Source organism: Thunnus thynnus, chromosome 16 (assembly GCF_963924715.1).
Source record: "Thunnus thynnus chromosome 16, fThuThy2.1, whole genome shotgun sequence".
Classification (NCBI taxonomy): Eukaryota; Metazoa; Chordata; class Actinopteri; order Scombriformes; family Scombridae; genus Thunnus; species Thunnus thynnus.
Window position 1 is genome coordinate 23,757,997 of NC_089532.1, and position 19,563 is coordinate 23,777,559.

The window sequence follows — 19,563 nt, forward strand, 5'->3', positions numbered from 1 at the left end:
CCTAAAAAAACCTGAGGTAAAACAGTGTTCTTCATCACGGCACTGATACAAATTTATGAAGGATGATGTAATGGACTCAAACTGCCAGTTACCAATATTTTGTGCGTTTATTCAGAATCTTTACATTGGTAAAAAAAAAAAAAATAATGTCAGCTGTATTGCTCAGTAGCCAGTCAGTGTCATTTTTAAATGGTGGAGTCCAGTGGTGAGACTTAATTTGGTCAAAAGTTAAAATTCAAATACCACTAAATATACAGCATTCAGATATTTTACTTTGTAAACCATCTATCAGAATTTATATGGTTTAGGTTTTGTTTTCATGATTTTATGAATTCAGATAGAAAATTCAAGTGTCCAAATAAACAGGTTCAAATAAACTAGTCAAGTTGCTCAAACTGGATCGGTTGAATTCATAAACCAAAATCCAAAATGAAAATTTTACACTTTAGCATGCGGACTGCTAAGAATAAGCAATGAGCCTGAATGGAATTAATGTCCTATCAAGTTACATTCTGTCAGTCATGTGATCTAAGAAAGAAAAGTTCTGGTCTAAATCGGTGAAATTTAAAACAGGAGGAATTTTTTGAATCAATAAAACTTAAAATTTCTGATTGGAAAGAGGGAAATATTGCACTGCTATAAATTCAGCTATATTAAATTTTCAACTACAATTATTTAGAAGTGGATACATTTCAGAATGAGGTCTTCAGTTGCCTCTGAAATTTAAATAACTAAACCCTTTCTTTGCTTCCATACAGGAAAGACCAATCAGTCATCCAAATTTAACTTTTATAATCACACAGCGGGTTGCATTATTTTACACTTTTACATTTGTAGAATTATATGGAAATTACCTTAATCAAGCCCTGATATCTTGGTTTTCAGAATTTCTATTTGTGTTTTGGTTCATAATTGTATATTTTTGTATATGCTTTGTGTGTGCGATTCGTACCGGACTACACAGATATGCATCCAGCGTGTCTAACAATCCTAGAGAGAGTCTTGCCCTCAGTCTTGTTGCTCTGGATAGTGTATCAGTCTAAAACACACAGACATTAATACCACAGCACTGATAGCATAACTCTATTTCAAGCAAGACCAAACACAATAAAATGCTGCTTTTTTCTGTATGACATAGATACCACAGCACTAATAACATAACCTTATTCTGTTTCATTCATTCTACAAGCAAAAATATTGAATTACCATGAATCCAAAAACAAGTTAGATAAGATATTCTCTGTGTTGTCGTCCTGAAAGCACTGTATTCGGTCATAGAGTGCATGGCTCAGAGACCTGGTCTCCAAATTAATTCAATAAAAAGCCTGACATTATTCTCTTTGGTGGATTCCACAAGCAAAGTATTGAATTATGCCAGAAAACCATAGCCTGAATCAAATAGTATATCATAAAAAAAACTGTCATGTCAGTCATTACTCGTCAGGCTTGGTTCACTAAAACCACAATGACTCCCATAGATGATTCTATTTCAGAAAAATACATAGTATTTCCTTTCTTTGAGGTACTTCCATAGGCAGTGTATTCATTTAAAACGGAGTGATTTGTTCTGTCTAACGTGTGCGTCTCTATAGGTGCCATTCTTCGGTCCATTGTTTGACGGTGCCATAGTGGACATGAAGATTTTGCCCACCATGGTCAGAGCCACAGCTATCAACGCCAGTCGAGCTCTCAAATCACTCATTCCTCTATACCAGAACTTGTATCCTTTTAAAAAGATAAATATGCTAAATCAGGATCAGAAGTGAGAGGTAAGTCATCCTTATATCTACACTTCCATGGTGACAAGAACAACACCTTCAATCAAAATATTTAACTGAAGACCAGATAACAGCACTGTGGTCACTGCCAGTCCAGAATGCTGGCGATATTCCAGTAGCTACAATATGAAGAAACATATTTTTAATATTGGGAGTCCTTTCTTTATACTTTATTTTTTTTTGTCTTTTTCTGCAGTCTAAATACTTCTAAATCCATACATGACTGGTTGTGTTGATAAAAACTAATCTTTTAGTTTTTAGGTCATTGCCTCAGTTTCCATCCCCATGCTAACACCTCATGGTCAACTCTTTAAATAGTTTGAAGGCTCATCTTACTTACTTGAACTTGTTGAAATATATATATATGCCATTGTGAAGCCTGTTGAAATCCTTGCACATGTATGTGTGAGTGAGAGTGTCGGTTATCACTCAGCTCAAGTGTTAAGAATAGCAAATCAATGTCCAGTGGTGTTTGGCTTTCAGAATATAAGTGCCAGTGTGATAGGGGGTGTATTTAGTTGAGTCTGAAGTGCTGTATCAAATGTGTGTGTGTGTGTGTGTTTGTCGTGCATGGCCAGGCAGACAAAGTTGGGATAGAGTGCGTGCGTGTGTGTGCAGGAGAGAGAGCCAAACAGATAGACAGGTGTGTATACAGTCTGTCTGCTTGATCCGATGCGATGGTAGTTTGGTTGGAACAAGCCCAGCGGTCAATACTTATCGATGACTCTCTCTCTCTAACGCTGTTTCTAAATGAGGGGCTTTGCTCTCTGCTCTCACACAGACACGCACGTACAAATACAGACATGTATCCCCGCTTAATTCTAACAAACACAGACGGATGGTTACACTTGCATGGACACAAGTATTTTAGAAGTGCAGCAATGCAAGTACAGACACACACACACACACACTATTTTGAGGTGACAGTGTCCCCTGTTGAGCCAAACTGAGCCACTAACTGATCATTGGAATTTCCTCTAAGCAGCACTTAAAGCAGTTTGATTCCCTAATCATACTGTCTTCCTGTCTGTCTGTCCTTTTCTTCTTTTCTTCGCACCTCTGCCCCTCATATCTAAGATAAATTCAAGTTTTGATTTTAAAAGTTTTGGTCGAAAGCAAGAAGCTAAATTTAGCAGAGGATGTCGTCATCTCAAGCATTCACGCTTTCAAGTCATTTTACCAATTAAGTCTCATGGAATTACTTTATATAAAACCCTTCTGTCTTGTTATCACTAGCGTGTTCTCAACAAGTTTCTAAGTGAAAGGTGTCAGTGGATTTAAAATGATATGCTGCGAAGCTTAGTTTCATCATGGAACCGGTGTACGGGCTGTGTGAAATGAGTGAAGGGAACACAGCAAAAAAGGGGCAGTAGAAATAACCAGCATAAATTATCACAGCGGGACCACACTGGGGTGGAAAAACAGCTCATCAGCTAATGCTGCAGCACAGGATAAGGGCTGTATTTATCTACGGCATCCCCGGCAAGCTTAGCCACCACATAGACCGAACCAACAAGGATTGATAGCTGCCAGCGTCAGAAGAACATAGGCTAAATAGCACCTGGAGGGATAAAACCTATTAGAAGATGGTTAGCCCTCTTCAGTCAAGGATAAGGCGGCAGCTGCAACAGGTAGCCATGCAGTCACAACTAAAATAGCCACTGATATAATACAACCCTCACTTTATTCTTTTGTCTCTTATCCTTGACTCCCTCCTTTTCTTGTCATTTCCCTTGTATCTCATCTTGGTGTCCTGCCACCTACATCTGCTCCATCTTTTTCCTTTTTTCACGTTTCCCCCCTCATCCCTTTCTCCCATCTCTCCTCTACTGTTCTCTTATGTCCCTTTACTCTCATTTTTCCCTCTTGTCCTTCATTTCTGTTCTTTCGCTTCTTCACATCCAACTTTCTCCCCTTTAATCCTCTCTCAACCCTCGTCTTTCTCCCTCTTTTTTCCCCTCTCTTCGCTCGTTCATCCTTTCTCTTCTTTTCAGAGAGATAATGCGAGTGGTAGAGGTGGTGATGGTAGCCAAGAAGGTGGAAGGTGCGTGGGTAGAAGAGGAGGAGGGGGAAGGGGGAGGTTGAAGAAGCCATTTTGCTTTGTCACGTCCACCCAGTGAGACAGAGACAGAGAGATTGTTAGGCTCAGTGTGGGGCTGTAGCTCGTAGCTAACACCCCCTGACTCCTTTGTGTTTGTGTGAGAGAGAGAGAGAGAGAGCACGCGCACATGTATCTTCTTGCGTGTGTTCATGTCTGCGTATCAGTTTGTGCGTGCTTTTGTGTGACTCCAGCAATCTCGGGCAAGTGTGCAGACATGTAAACATGTGTACAGCCTGTGTGTGTATATCCACACACCTACTATATGTGTGTGTGTGTGTGTGTGTGACCGTGTACATGGTCCTAATGACACACATGTGTTGCGCATGCTCGTTGGGAGGTGTTTGTGTGTCTGCTTATGTCCTGGTGTGTATTGATTGGTGGTAGCAGCAGGTCGATGTCTCTGACAGGCTGAATTACAGTAATCAGTCATTATTGACTCCCCATCTCTCTGCTACACACACCTCTCTCCTCTTCTGTCTCTCCACCTCTCCCTCCCTTCTCTGCCCTCTACTTCTGTCACTTTTTTTTTTTTCTTTCCTTTTCTCCCTCTTATCTCTCTGGCTCTGTAGCTCTGCCTTAACTTCCCTACATGTCTTGTGCTCTCGTTTTTTTTTTTTTTCCCTGCTCCTGTCTTGTGTCACTCTGTCCCCTCGTCATCATTTCTCTGTCTCCCTTTTTAATTCAGTCCCTGTATTTTCTCTTCTGTCTCTCTAACTACCCTCTCCCTATCTCGGTACATCTCTCTCTCTCTCTCCCTTTATCTCTATTGAATTGTCTGGTTTTCCTCTTTTCTCAGATTTCTTTACTTTTCCTTTTTCATTCAGTCTTTCGGAGCTTTTCTGCTTCCCCCCCCCTGCTTGTTTTCTGCTCATTCTCAATGTCCTTAACTCTAAGCTGTAGAGAAGCTGTAATGTCATGACGTCATAATGATGCTTAACAACCGGAGAGTTAGAGAATAAGAATTGATGAATGTTTGGGACGATACAATTCAATAAAAGGACACATTCAGATCTACTTTAGTCCTGCGTGAAAGAATACAGCCCCCCTAATTCTGACGGCATTCTGAGAGCTCCAGCAAGTTGAACGCGGCTCAACTTTTGCCACAACATGACATCATTCAGCAAGGCGTTGCGGTGGCCAACTGGCGGCCAACATTCCAGGCAGATGACTGCTCACGTTTGTTACAACAAAAGATAAAATCACTCCTGCCGTGATAATTCTGTAAGTTGTAAAATTCTGTTTCATATCATTATAAACAGCTGTGCAGTGTTTCGGTGTCTTATAATCCCTCTAATTCATGGATCTTAGTGCTACCTGAAGCAAAACACCCTCACCACAGTGCAGCCCCCGGCCATGTTTTAACACAGGGCTGTTTTCAGGAACGCCTGCTGGTCGTGTTGTCTCGTTCAGAGTGTTAAGGAGACCTTAGCGCATTGAAAGTCACACAATTCATACACACAAAGAAACACAAATACAGACACAGAGCAGCCCAACAGTCACACGATAGAACATATGTGAATAAGTTATATTTTATAAGCCTTACTGCATCAAGACTGACTTTGCCGGGTTTGTGATCTGGTACCATAACTACCGGATTTAAGACTAAGCGAGCAGTAACAGAGGTCAGTATAATACATAGTGTTGGCCTTTTTGTTGTAAATGAGATCAGACATTCCTGGAGAAGAAGACACATTGAGAGTGTGAGTCTTAGATAACCTCGCGTGCCTCTTAAGTGGTGCGTGTGTTCTCTGTTTGTGATTGTGAGTGCTGCATTGTAACATCAGGTATCCTCAGCGAGAGGCTCAGACAGGATGGGGGGGAAAGAGAGGGATGGAAAGAAGGTTGGCAGGGCTAAATGTGTCAGTGGTTAACTGGCATTTTTTTCTTCTTTCTTTTTCTCCCCTTCCCTCACCCCCCTCCTTCCACTCTCTCTCTCTTTCCCTCTTTCTCTCTCTCTCTCCTGGCCCTTAGGGCGGTCCATCTGCCTTCCCTCTCCCTCTGATCTTTCATTCACCATGACTACAACCATCCAAGAGCGCACACACACACATGCACACTGAGTGCCAGGCTGCTGGGGCAGCTGTGTGTAAGCACAGCTCTATCTCACGTATCAGCTCATTGCAGCAAGAAAAGCAATCCAAGACAACCCCAACACACACATACTGCTGCTCTCCATATTGCCCTCACTGTATTCACACATCATCACAATGAAATGCAAAAAAAACACTGTGTTTTGAAACTTCTCTACCTTCTGATGACTGGTACTCTTTGGTCCAGGTAGAGGAAGATGGATTCCTCCTGTAGCCCACCACAGTGGCATCAATCCTTCTTAACTCATAGATTAGACCACATGAAAGGAAGGAGCAGACTGCTGAGTGATATATTGGTGTCACCAATTCCTTTTGCGGCAGTGGAGTCCCTGAACCTAATGCTACTTACAGGTCATATCAGAAAAGTGGTAAATTCAAGCTTTTTACCTCAAAGGCACTCCTTGAAGGAAATTTTAAGATTCAAACACTCAGCGCTGATTCATCCAGTAAGATAAGTAACCTGATGTGATATCAACATGGAAACATACAATTATTTTTGCACTAGAAAACAAAATTTCAGCTGCAAGACATTGAATGTAAATGTTTAAAGGACAGGCTGGTTATATTTTATGTTTTCCTATTGTCAAAAATCCAAACCAACTATGAATCGGTCCCACTAACAAGTATTCCAGGTGTAGCTAAAGCCTGATATATCTTATTCTTCTGGGTGACGTACTCCTTTACTACCATGAACATGGACATTGTAGTTTTATTTTGAGTCAATCTCACATACACCATCCTGCTGCTGGAAATACTCCGTGTTTATTTATTTATTTATTTTTGAGTAATATTTGCTAAAAACTACAGTGTTCAGCTGTTTTGATCACACTATATTGAATGTCACGAAACAGAGATTAACTTGTATCAGCTGTGGAGCAATAATAAATTGACATATTGTATGAATGGAGATCAGACCACGATGCAGTAATTTAGTTTTCTGTTTATATTTTACTTCCAAATAAGACACTTGAGGATTTTGTTTGATATGTACTCCTTAGTAAAATACATAAATTGACTTAAAAATGTAGCGTAACATATATTTTGTAAACTTTTAAAAGTGTCATGCGGGTTTACTACGTTACATTAAAGATTAATCAGTCTTGTGACCACTTCGGCCGATGTTTACCTCGCTAGATCTGCTACAGCTGTTCTACCATCTGATAATGATGTGTGTGTGTGTGCGTGTGTGTGTGTGTCCGTGTCAGAGAGAGTTTGAGCGACATTTCTATGCGATAGGTGTTGCTGTGTGTGAGGGTTTACATGTCTGTTGGTGTTTAGTGTGTGTGGAAGAGCAAGCTGTGAACGTCCTCCATCTGCTCCTGGGTGATTGTGGTTCTGGGGAACAATGTTGGAGAGACACTAAGCCACTGCACACGTACACACACACACACACACACACACACACACAAAAAAAGTGCCAGCAAGAGTATGTTTGTGTGCATGAATTTTCAAATGTATATCATCTATCCATTTACACGTGTGTGTGTGTGTGTGTGTGTGTTTTTCATGGTGTTTATGTTGAATGTGTATTTGTTTCACTTTCAGGATTAGAGCTATTGTCTGTGAGTGTGTGTGTGTGTGTGTTTGTGTGTATGCGTGCGTGTGTGTGTGTGTGGGACATCCCCTCTAGTAGTTGATTGGCAGAGATAGCTGCAGTGAGGCTGGGGTCAGCATATGGCTCAGTGTGATAGCGATGCTGTGTTTGTATGTGTGTGTGATGTCTGTGCATGTGTGTGTCACTGCCTTTCCCTCTCTTTCACACTCTGTTCCCAGTGAAATGATGGCAGCTCAGGGCATGTAGCGCTATTATCCCCCATATCCACACACACACACACACACACACACACACACACACAAGAGCAGCCAAACGCCTAGCAGCCTGCCTGGCTTCTCTTTGCCAGCTCCCACAATAGAGCCTATTGTCCCAGTAAGGCTACAATCTGCTGTGTGTGACAAGGAGTGTGTGTTCTTCACCATGGTAGAAAGGTAAGGGCAAAGCTTCACAAATTGAAGACATTTTGTTATTGCTGATGCTGAAATGGGGTCATTTTATTCTTAACCTCCCCCAAGCTGCACTACATCCATCAGCTATTTCCTTTGATATAAACCCAAAACTGAACTGCTGCCCGTCTCCAGGTCGAGATACATCCGACGGAATTGTGCAAACTAAAAACTCAGTGGCGTTGTCTTCACTACATCGAAATTAACAGAAAAAAAATGTTTCTTGTGTTTCACATAATCTTTTCAATGTTTTTTAGAAATTAGAATAATAAACAAAACCACAAGTGTTGAAATAGTCAGCACGCTGCATCTTTTCAAAGTGATAAATATGGATGAGTATAAATATATTTTACCCATCTGTTCCTCACAGAAAACACATCACTCTGTGGAGCTTTTACAGTGGCAAATTGACAGCAAATCAGCACCACATGCTGAGAGGAGTTTGAAGCTAAAAGATGCAATTAGGATTAGGTTAAGAGTCCGTGTATTAGTGAAGGTTAAGGGTAAGGAAATGAACATAACACTGTGTGTGTGTGTGTGTGTGTGTGTGTGTGTGTGTGTGTGTGTGTGTGTGTGTGTGTGTGTGTGTGTGTGTGTGTGTGTGTGTGTGTGTGTGTGTGTGTGTGTGTGTGAATGCATGCAGAGGGGGAGGTGATTGTGGTTAATTGTTTCCCGTTGGGTAGATAGAGGAAATGAAAAGAAAAGGGTGAGGAGGAGGGGTCACGGCTAATCTCTTCCACTTCTCCTCGGGGAAATGCGTGTCTGTGTCTTTCTGTGTGTGTGTGTGTGTGTGTTTGTGTGTTTGTGTGTGTGCTGCATTCATGGTGTCAGTGTGTTTCACAAGCAGCTTTATGATCTTTGACACATTGATGTACAATTAAATAATACAGATGTTAAATGTATTTATGTTTGAATAATAGATTACTCTCTCGGTTAGTTTTCCAAGTAGATAGACGTGACAATTTTGCAAAACTTTAAAAACTGTATTAAACTGAAATTCTGCTTAACATTCACCTTCAAAACTCTTACACTAGGCCAGCTGATTTCACTTGTCAGTAGGGATACAATTAACAATCATTTTCTCAATTAATTGTTTATCCTATGAAATGTTAGAAAATAGTGAAAAAAGTGCTTTTTTTGGGACGTTGTAATGTTTTCAATTTGCTTGTTTTATCTAAGAGCCTAAAATGTTAAGATATTCAATTTATTGTCATATATGACAAGGAAAGACGGCAAATAGTCACATTTTGGAAGTCAAGTCCATTTTTTTATGACCAAATGCGTTTTGTCATTTTCAATGCAAACAGTATGACATCAATACAAGAACAAGAAATGATGCCATAAATTGTATAATCTCTAATTTAAATAACAAAAAAGAGACAAATAAATAATAATTAAAATAATAATAATAATAATAAACACCGAAATAAAAGGTGACATACATAACGTCACACTGGCAATAGACACACATCCAAACACATCACACAGTCATGTAATCACAGATGCTCCAACATCTGGGAAGGGTTAAGCTGAGAGACAATTTCTCATATGCTGCTACAGTCCCCAGTTAACTGAACCATACACTGACTGGGGGCAAATCAGCAGACATGATTTTCCTACCCAGCATAAGAGCTGTATGAATCCAATCTGCATCTGACGTGGGGAGATTGGTACAGTGGTAGGGGATCACCCAGAATGGAACATCCTGACCAATGATCAATTTAATAAATGGCTGATTGGCTGTCCAGTGATCTTGCGCTTTTGAGCAGGACCACCAAAGGTGTACCAGAGTGACATCATTCTCGTTACATCTCCAACACTCTGGTTTCTCCCTCAGCTTAGCTCTGAATAACTTTCTTAAACTGGACCAGTCTTGTTTTAACCTCCTTGGGCATTTTCTTTAAATTCCATTCCTTCTCCCCTTCCTCAAAACATTTTATTTAAATTAAATTTATATTTTATTTAAATCTGTTTCCCACCCCGCTTTAGGATCAGAAAACTTAGTATCTGAGTAATTCAGAAGCATGGAGTAGTTGTAATGTAAAATGGTTGTAACTGCAAACCTTTACACAGTGACCCCGGCAGGAGCCGGTCTCGCACAAGCGGAAAGCACCAAAGTTCCAATTCAGTGTAGCATTAAACTCACAGACATCATCCTGCACACACACACAACCGTCTGACTGGAATAGTCCATAAATAGGTCTGAGGACTGAATTATCAAAGAGAGAGTAAATTACTGTTAGGTAGGTGTATCACTCAGATATTACTCATGTACTATCATGTTTTTTTTTTTGGTCTAATTTCCGAAATATATGATTCATGTAATATGTGTGTGTGTGTGTTTGTGTGCACACGTACACGCCTTGTCACCGAGAGCTGTGCAGACACATGAGTTGTAGCCATCAGCAGCTTGATCACACCTTGTTGGAGCAGACCCCCCTCTGACTGGTAAACAAGCTAATCTGCCGTGTGTGTGTGAGTGTGTAAATGCGTGAATGCATTTTGCGGCCGGGAGTGTGAATGTAAGTATTTTGATGTGACGAGGTGTTTAAGATTCAGGGTGGGATGTCACAGATGACCAAGAAGACCACGACGACAAAGTGCAGCACAGCGACCCGTGTATCATGAGCTCTAATAGGCGTCTTCAATTTGGGCCTTAAAGAGACAGAAAGAGGAGAATAGTTTTCAACCGCCGGGGGAAAAAGAGGTGTTAAAGAATAACTGATGATTTATTCATCGCTGTTAGGAATTTGAGAAGAAGGATATATATGTACGTTCATATCTGTGTGTATGTGGAGGGTGAATATTGTGTAACTGTTGTTAGAGCCTGCAGATAAGAATAAAATCCATCTCCCTAATCAGAGAATTATTATTATGGCCTCGTTGACAACACCCATGCTGTGAGTGTGTGTGTGTGTGTGTTTGTACGCTTTGGTGTGTGTGTGTGTGTGTGTGTGTGTGTGTCCGTTAAATAAAACTTGTAATTGCACTGGCAGCTTTAGGGCTCCCCAGTGGTGACAGGGAAGAGGGTGAGGGTGTATGCACACACATACACATGTCAAAGGGTGAAATAGTGGGGTGAGAAGGGGCCAATTAATGTATCGCGTCTGTTTTTCTCCTCCGCTCCCTGTTTCTGCATCAGGTTAAAGAGCAGATGAATAGGGGTAAATACGATTGTGGAAGCGTGCGTGTGTGTCTCCACGCACATCATCCCCCCTAACAATAAGTAGTGCATGAGACCAACCTATCTCTGTCCTCATCTAAGGCGTACGTGGACACACACACACTCGTAATGAAATCACAAAGCCTCCATATCATTGCTATCACAGAAAGATATAAACCCATTAGCTTGTTCCTTTGGGCATGGACACACACACACACACATACACACACACACATGCACAGGTTTATCATTACACGCTGTAAAGCTTTTCCAATTGTATTATCCCTCTGATGTCCTTCTCTCTGTTGTCTGTTCCAATGCCTGGGGTGGAGAGGACAGATAGAGGGTGTATGTGTGTGTGATGCAGAGTGAGATACAGCGTGTGTGTGTGTGTGTGTTTCTGAGGAGAGGTATCTTTTTGGACAAGCTTTAGATAATGAACAGAAGTTTTGTTGTTGCACTTTTAATATCCCGTTCTTACATTTTAAAAATAGATGTTAAAGCGATTAAAGAATCTTTATATTTAAAATTTAGCTTTCTTTACATCTTAAGTTGTCGCCAAAACAGGAACTGTCCTATCCCACACCGGTCGACATGTTGATGACTCAACCAATTTAATCGTTGTGTGATGCAGTCACTTATCTGACCGACCGAAGGAAATGATGCATAAAAACTTCAAGGCAAAATCTGAAAAGCAGTGAGTGAACACTGTCCAGAGAAAGCTGAACCCACCCACCAGTGTCAGCTCTTCTAACTCTCTCATCACTTTGATATTTTTCTGTATAAAGCTTCACAAACCAGCTGGCAAACATACCGTCTACATTTGTCTAATGTCTCTGTAAGTGATTTGTTAATATTCAAACCGGTTCAGATTAGATGCCATTTGGAGAAGTAATGAAAAGTTACTATGTGAGTGGGGATCGGTGTAATGGGAAAAAAGTCTTCTATCAAGGGATGAATGAAGTGATTTTTATATCACCAAGTAGCTCCACTTGAACAACATAGATAACTCTCACTCAAAGCCTATTGATCTATTCTCACCAGAATTAAGCTGTTTGTAGACTGTTAGTATAATGTCCATACATGTCAATGACAATAAGAAGTGTACACGGCTGTGTATTCTCCTCTGGGATTCCACTATCCTACATTTACAGACAGAGGACCTGATGTTTGGAAATTCCGAGGCACGTGCTCCAGACAGGGAATGTCAGGTTATTGAATAAACTGTGAGGATGAGTTCACAGGAACATATCAAAATTTCTGGATCTGCGTTTAAAACATTTTGAGCTGAAAAACAACTGTCAATCAGAAATGAATACAGCGTTTTGTTCATTCATTATGACATCAGAGGACCAAAAGTCTTGTTTGAGACCAAGACTAGTGTAGGAGCAGTGGTCACAAACAACATTCAACCAAGTCCTTTAAAAAAAAAAAAAGAGAGAGGAAGAAAGCAGAAAGGTGGCAGAGTGAAGTCACAGATGAACTTGTTTCAGCAGTAAACAAATGAGTCAACAGTTGATGGTGCATATTCAGGAGAGATGATTCATGTACACACGTATTGTGTGACGAAAATGAGTGTAAAATGAGCTACAGAAAGCAGATGAGCTGTAAGAGGAAGTGTATGTGAAACCTGTAATTTGGAAACTTCTGATGATTGGCTGTAGAAGCTTTTTACAAAATTGTTTCATTTTCTAATGATGGAGCCAAGTGTGCCATTAAAAAGTTACCTTACCCTTCCCTTTTCCCGTGTGATTATGTCATCGTCATGTATGTTGAAGGCAGGTCACTAAAAAGGATTTGAATCTTTAGCACACCTTAACATTTCAGCTTTAAATTTTAAATGATTTGTTAAACTGTCAATCAAAACGATTTATATGAACCTTCTGGGTCATCGTGTATATAAAAGTGAGAAATAGAAACCAAATTAAGCCGTTTTGATCTAAGTCTCTCACAAAAAACAGTGTATTTGAATGCTCCGTAGGCTATATATTCACATGTAGAGAATATTCACACCATATTCGATGTACAGACACACACTTCTACATAAAAACATTGTCACACACACACACATCCCAGCAGTGGGCCCAGCTCCTAATGTGCTAACAAGCTCCCTTTCTCCTGCCCTCGCCTCCTCTCCTTCTTCAGTCTCCCTCGGTCTCAAGTGATCGCAGGAGTCGAACACCGCCACAATGAACCGCGCTGCGGGAGAGAGAGAGAGCGAGCTGGAGAAGGCACGAACGCTTCACTCTCCCCACTCTTTTCAGCCACGCCAAGAAAATGAGTTTCTGACTCGACACAAAAGAGCCTTTTTATCCGCCCCCTCTCCTCCTCTATCTTTCTCCTGTCTTGCCTTTCTCCTTTCTCTCTCTGCGTTCTCCTCCTTCTCCCTCACAAGCCCTTTTCCCTCGTTCTCCCCTTATAATTTTCCCTCTTTCATTCCCTTTCTCTCTCCAAAAAAGAGATATTTTTCTGCTAATGACTTAAGAGGTGCCATCTGAAATTCAATTACAGTAGATTTCATAGTGACGACTGCCATTTGGGTGGAGGGAGGGATGGATGGATAGATGGATGGATGGAGGCAGAGATGTGTCAATGCAATCAAAGTCTATTTTCTATGACCTCTCACTGGTTTCTACTTTTTTAAATAATAATAACTTCATTTGTAGAGATAAACACAGACATTGAAGATTGCCATTTAGTTCAGGAGGCAGATTTCAGCTTCTTCCTCCTCCTTTTTTAGAAATAACAGGACTAATAGTTGCAAAGATCAAAGACTGACAATATGACTGTGTGCAAATTAAGCTTTTGTTTACTGTTTAAACAAGTTACCATGTTGACATGAGTCAGTATTCTGAATAATATGAAAATAGGATTATTATAAGCTGGATGGATATATATTAGCTCATAAACATGTAATTAAAGCTCCTACACACTCATAGTCCACCCACGCAGATGTCACTTAACCTGATTCGACCTCTTCTCAAGACATCGGCCACGTCTGAAATCACTATTTACTCTGTAATACAGCTGCAATGATTAATCGACTAGTTGCCAGCTATTACATTAATTGCCAATCTCAGAACCCATCGGCTATCTGTCCAACAGTGATTTAGCCTCAGGGGGCAACGGCCAATATTTGGGGATTCCTGTGTAGCCAGTGGATATCCCGATAATGAATGTCCAGGCTAAGACTTCCTCTTCCATGCGCCAGTCGTTTACAGTCGTTGTTTACAGTCTGATTAGCAACTTGACATGGTCCAGACGACATTTTTGCTAATCTCTATAAACAGATATATGTGTATGAATGCAGTTTTTTTTTTTAAAAAGTTAATCGTCGTCAGATGATAGCCGATGGGTTCTGAGATTAGATTTCAGCCAGTGCGTTCCGACTCTTTTGCTCTCCACACGGACTGTTTACCCGCATACAACCAAAGCTCGCTCAAACGTGATTGGTCAATACTACAAACAGAAACCAGAATGTTTCTGGTACCAAAATCTCATCCCGTTGCCTACAGATTCTGCATTTATATGTAGATATCTGTTTATAGAGGTGAATTAATTGCCAACTATTTTGATAATCGATTAATCATTTTTTAAGAAGAACATTTGAGGATGTCACATTGGGCTGTGGGAAACAGGAGACATTTTTCAACATTTTCTGACATTTTATAGACCAAACAACTAAACAATTAATTGAGGAAATAATCCACAAATTAATCAATAATGAAAACAATCGTTTGTTGCAGCCCTACTCTATAATGTACTGTATTTTATTTATATTTTTATAGTGTCTGAATTCAATCAGAGCAGAAAATATATGCACTATAAAACCATCAACCATCATAAATTCCCACAATTGAACAAAATAAGTAGCATCCATGGCATGTATATTACAATGGTGTTGTGGGATTGTTAGCACTTTACATTTTATAGATGCAAAAATTACTATTGTACATACGAGTCCACACCTTTCAGTGATGATGCAAAATGATGATGAGCTCGTAATCTCAATTTACTGCTCAGTATAGAGTAACATGATTGTTATATAGGGAGAAGTGAATGAATAAACAAGGCAGTGCTTGTTCATAGCTTTTGTGTTTGTTGCACCTGTTGGGGCGGGACAATTTATACCACTGCAGAAATGTTGACTTTTCATTGTAGGTAAAGCACAGGTGTAGCTAATAACATGTTTTTCATTCTATTTAAGTATCCCAGTCAGCCGACAGTGTGACAGTGAGGCAGCATGAACAATACCAGGACCCTGAAACTGAAGCAGCTAATCATAATTCAGCCATCACTGTTTGTTATTTTTTACATCTGTGCTTTTCCTCCTGTGAAATTTACAATTGTTTTCTGTGGAAAAAGGCTTTTATTGTTATTTGGTTATAGAGTTTGGTGACGTCACACAATTCCCGTTGTAGCTCCACTCAGCTTCAACCTGAGCAGAGGTCTAATTAGCCGGAGTGATTGAAAACACGTGTGGGTGTGCAGGACCTTTAGGAATCCCACATATGAAGGCGATATTAGTGAGTAGGTAAAGGTTTTGCATCAGAGTGCGTCTCTCTCCTGTTGTCGCCTCCTCCCAGAGGAGAGTTGGTGTTTGTGACACAGTAACATAAGGCCACAGGCAGAAACCCACGCTGGGAGGAAGAAAGAAGGAGATGGATATAAAGGAGGCAGACACAGAATGAGTGAAGAAAAGTAAAGCGATGTTCCTGTCATTTATCCCAGCAGTCGTACCATGTCTGTGTATTTATTAGCTTTTCTTTCTCTTTCTCCATCTTCCCATTTTCTTCTCTCTTTCAGTTTCCTTGCCTCTGTAGACTTCTATCTGTCCTGCAGGTGTCCTTTAAACCTTTTCACCCTCTCAGAAATAACAAAACAGTGGCCTTTTAGACGTTTCTGAAAACCTGCAGATACTGTCTTCATATTTTTCAAAAAGTGTTGTTGGCTGGAATACAGTGCCTTGCATCAGGATTCATCCCCCTTGGACTTTTCCACATTTTGCACTGTTACAACCTAGAATTCAAATTCATTTTATTAGGCTTTTTACCATTTGATTAACACAATATGCGTATATAAGACCTTGAAAGCATATTAACACATATGCTTTGAAGGTGCAAAATACCTTTTTGTTGTAACACAAACAATTAAGACACAAAAAGCTGAAATCTGTTGATTTGACTGTAGGGTCATTGTCTTGCTGGAAGGTGAACCTCCACCTCAGTCTCAAGTCTCTCACAGACTGAAACAAGTTTTCTTCAATATTTACCCTGTATTTGCTTCCATCCATCTTGCCCTCAATCCTGACCAGTATCCCAGTACCTGCTGATGAAAAGCATCCCCACAGCATGATGCTGCCACCACTGTGTTTCACTGTGGGGATGGTGAGCTCAGGGTGATGTACAGTGTTGGGTCTCTGCCACACATAGCGCTTTGCACCAGGGCCAAAAAGTTTAATTTTGATCTCATCTGACCAGCTTCTTCCACATGTTTGCTGTGTCTCCCACATGGCTTGTGGCAAACTCCAAATAGGATTAAACAAGATAAACACCAGATTTGTGGAGTACACGACTAATAGTTGTCCTGTGGACAAATTCTCCCTCCTGAGATGTAGATCTTTGCAGCCCCTCCAGAGTTACCGTTGGCCTCTCGGTTGCTTCTCTGATTAACGCTCTCCTTGCCCGGTCTGTCAGTTTAGGTGGACGGCCTTCTCTTGGTAGATTTGCTGTTGTGTCATATTCTTTCCATTTTCTAATGATGGATTTAATGAGGCTCTGTGAGATATTCAAAGCTTGAGATGTTTTTTATAACCTAACTCTGCTTTGTTCCTCTCAACAACTTTGTTCCTGACCTGTTTGATGAGCTCCTTGGTCTTCGTGATGCTGTTTGTTTAATAATGTTCTCTAACAAACTTTAAGGCCTTCACGGAAAAGGTTTATTTATATTGCGATTAAATTGCACACAAAACCAATATTTCCCTCCTACTTCAACATTATGGACTATCCTAAATCCATTTTAATTTGCGGTTGTAACCTGACAAAATGCGGAAAAGTCCAGGGCACAAAAAGTCCAAGGCACTGTATGTAATACTTCTTGTTCCTAATTACATTACATCCACACATCTCTCTCACGCACACACACCCTCACACACATTCATTCACCAAAGGGGAAAGTGTGATGCAGGGGAGCGGGAAGCAAGAAAAAGGCAAACGGCGAGATCACATGGAGACCCGGTGTGAGAGACACTGGCTTGACACTCTGTGTGACTGCTGCTCTTCTCTCAGCTCTCTCCGGGAGAAAGACACACACACACACACACACACACTCTCTCTCTCTCTCTCACACACACACACACACACACACACTGCACCGTGTTGTTACTTAAATATCCTCCTCGCCGTCTCACCTGCTGTCCTCCCCTCTCACCACCTCTGTAACTCGCCACAGGATTCTCACCCTTCTTCCTCTTCACCCTTGCCATTTCCACCCTCCTTCTTTTTACAAGTCACCCCTTCTCTTCCTCCCTCAGCATCTCGCTTTCTTTGTACCTCTAACCTCCCTGACTCTGCTCCCCTCATTTCCTTCCCCTAGTTAGTAGGATTTAAATGAGGGGGTTTGATACTGCATGTGTACTTTTATGTTTCTTCCTCTCTGTTTTGCCAGCTTTTTCCGCTCACCCCCCCCCCACTCTTTTATTTATTTATTTATTTTTTTACCCTCCTTTCTCGTCTTTTCTGCCAGCGCAGTCTGTCCCTCCACTTTAAAGGAGCCATATTGTTGTTATTATCATTGTCTCTAACTGGATCAGTTACCATTAGACCTGAATCTCTCTCCTTCTGAGGCCCATAGACCAGCTCTCTAACCCAATAGAAAACCCATGGGCGCTATTACAGATGGCTGAACCATTCACAACGCGTGCACACACACACGTACAGTCTGAGGCACAAACACACAGATTTCATTCTGAAGATTCATTGGCCTAATCCCATCACACACTCAAACAGGGGACACATGCACTTACATACACACATTGCGCCTGTTCACAACCAACCTTATCAATTACAGAGACACACACGCACTCTCATTGAAAATCCTCTTGTTATTGGAGCTCACCGAGCAAATGGTAATACTATTGGGAGATGATGGGACTGAGTTGTGTGTGTGTGTGTGTGTGTGTGTGTGTGTGTTCAGGAGATGTTAGGGCTACATATGGCTGTCATTATGGTTGGATGTATGACTAGGACTAAGGAAGAGAGGGTAAATGTCATGCTATCAATGAGGTTATCTCTAATAGATGGACAGTTGAAGTCCTGGTTTCCATTTACTCTGCTCTGGGCTGAATCCCTGTACCTCTCTTTGCATTCATCGCTAAAGGCTGTAATAGCCGGTGATAAAAGGGTTTTGGTTTGCCTTTTTTTTTCCTTCTGGCCACAGACTCACATAGAAAACCAGGTATATGGAGTTAACAGCATTTGTATCTAAAAGATATCAAATCAACGACTGGATGACTTTTTATTCCCTTTTTCTTTTTGTATTTTCATCCTTTTTTCACTTCTGTATTCTCCTTTTCTGTATTTTACTTTGCTTTACTTTATTTTAGTAATTCTAAACAATTATTTCCAGATCTCTTTTATTTAGAGATGAATCCGCATTGCAACACAAACTTGGATTTTTGGGCTCACTTTATTTGTCTCTTAAAAAGAAACGCTGCCACAACTAAGGTTTCATTGGAGAAAACCATTATATACATAATTACAAATATACACAATTACTTTATAATACATTAAAAAATGAAATGAATGTTAAGAAAAATATAAAATAGATTCTTCTTTTTCTTCTTTCATGTCCTGCTGGTATTTGTGCCTTTATTTCTGTTTGACCTTGACCTTTGACCTCAGCTACGAGGAACGTGCCCGATACCTAGAAACCATCGTGCAGCACCACCAGGAGCCGACCACATTCGAGGATTATGCAGCCCGTGTCTACAGTCCCGCTCCCTGCACACACCTGCCTTCTGACACAGGTACAACTAAACCTTTCGCTCTGTGAAAGATCCAGTAACCAAACTTAATATTCTACCACACTAACAGATACACCGTCACTCAGAAACCCTGAATGACAGGCTGTCAGAGTACAACTTTGTGAAACTGCTTGTATTACATCCATGGAAGGAAAGTGACACTGAGAGATATGGAATTTGATACTGAATACTTTGTGTACATGTCCCAACGTAGCCTAATTTCAAATACCAAAATGAAAGACTCAAGAGAAACCCACACCTAGAAGCTATTTTCTTATGTGTTGAGATACAGGTTTTCTAGATTAGGTTTGGACTGATTCTCCACAATACTGCCTGAGAGCTGCTACACACACGGTAGCAGCTCGGACTCTGATTCAGAGCCGTGTATCAGATGAGTTCTTTTCTTT

The 19,563-nt window shown here is 40.7% G+C and overlaps 1 protein-coding gene across 8 annotated transcripts in view; it reads left to right on the forward strand.

Moving 5' to 3' along the window:
- Positions 1 to 19,563, forward strand: part of ralgapa1 (Ral GTPase activating protein catalytic subunit alpha 1) — a 70,954-nt gene that overhangs the window by 42,360 nt on the left and 9,031 nt on the right. For all 8 annotated transcript variants that reach the window (XR_010931841.1, XM_067614195.1, XM_067614196.1 and 5 more), the window contains 3 exons: positions 1 to 16; positions 1,593 to 1,720; positions 19,035 to 19,159. The exon at positions 1 to 16 is cut by the window's left edge and continues 143 nt beyond it. Coding sequence is in view for 7 of the 8 variants with exons in the window: in XM_067614195.1 (XP_067470296.1) it covers positions 1 to 16; positions 1,593 to 1,720; positions 19,035 to 19,159 (269 nt within the window). In the remaining variant the exon portion in view is untranslated. The remainder of the gene's footprint in view (positions 17 to 1,592; positions 1,721 to 19,034; positions 19,160 to 19,563) is intronic.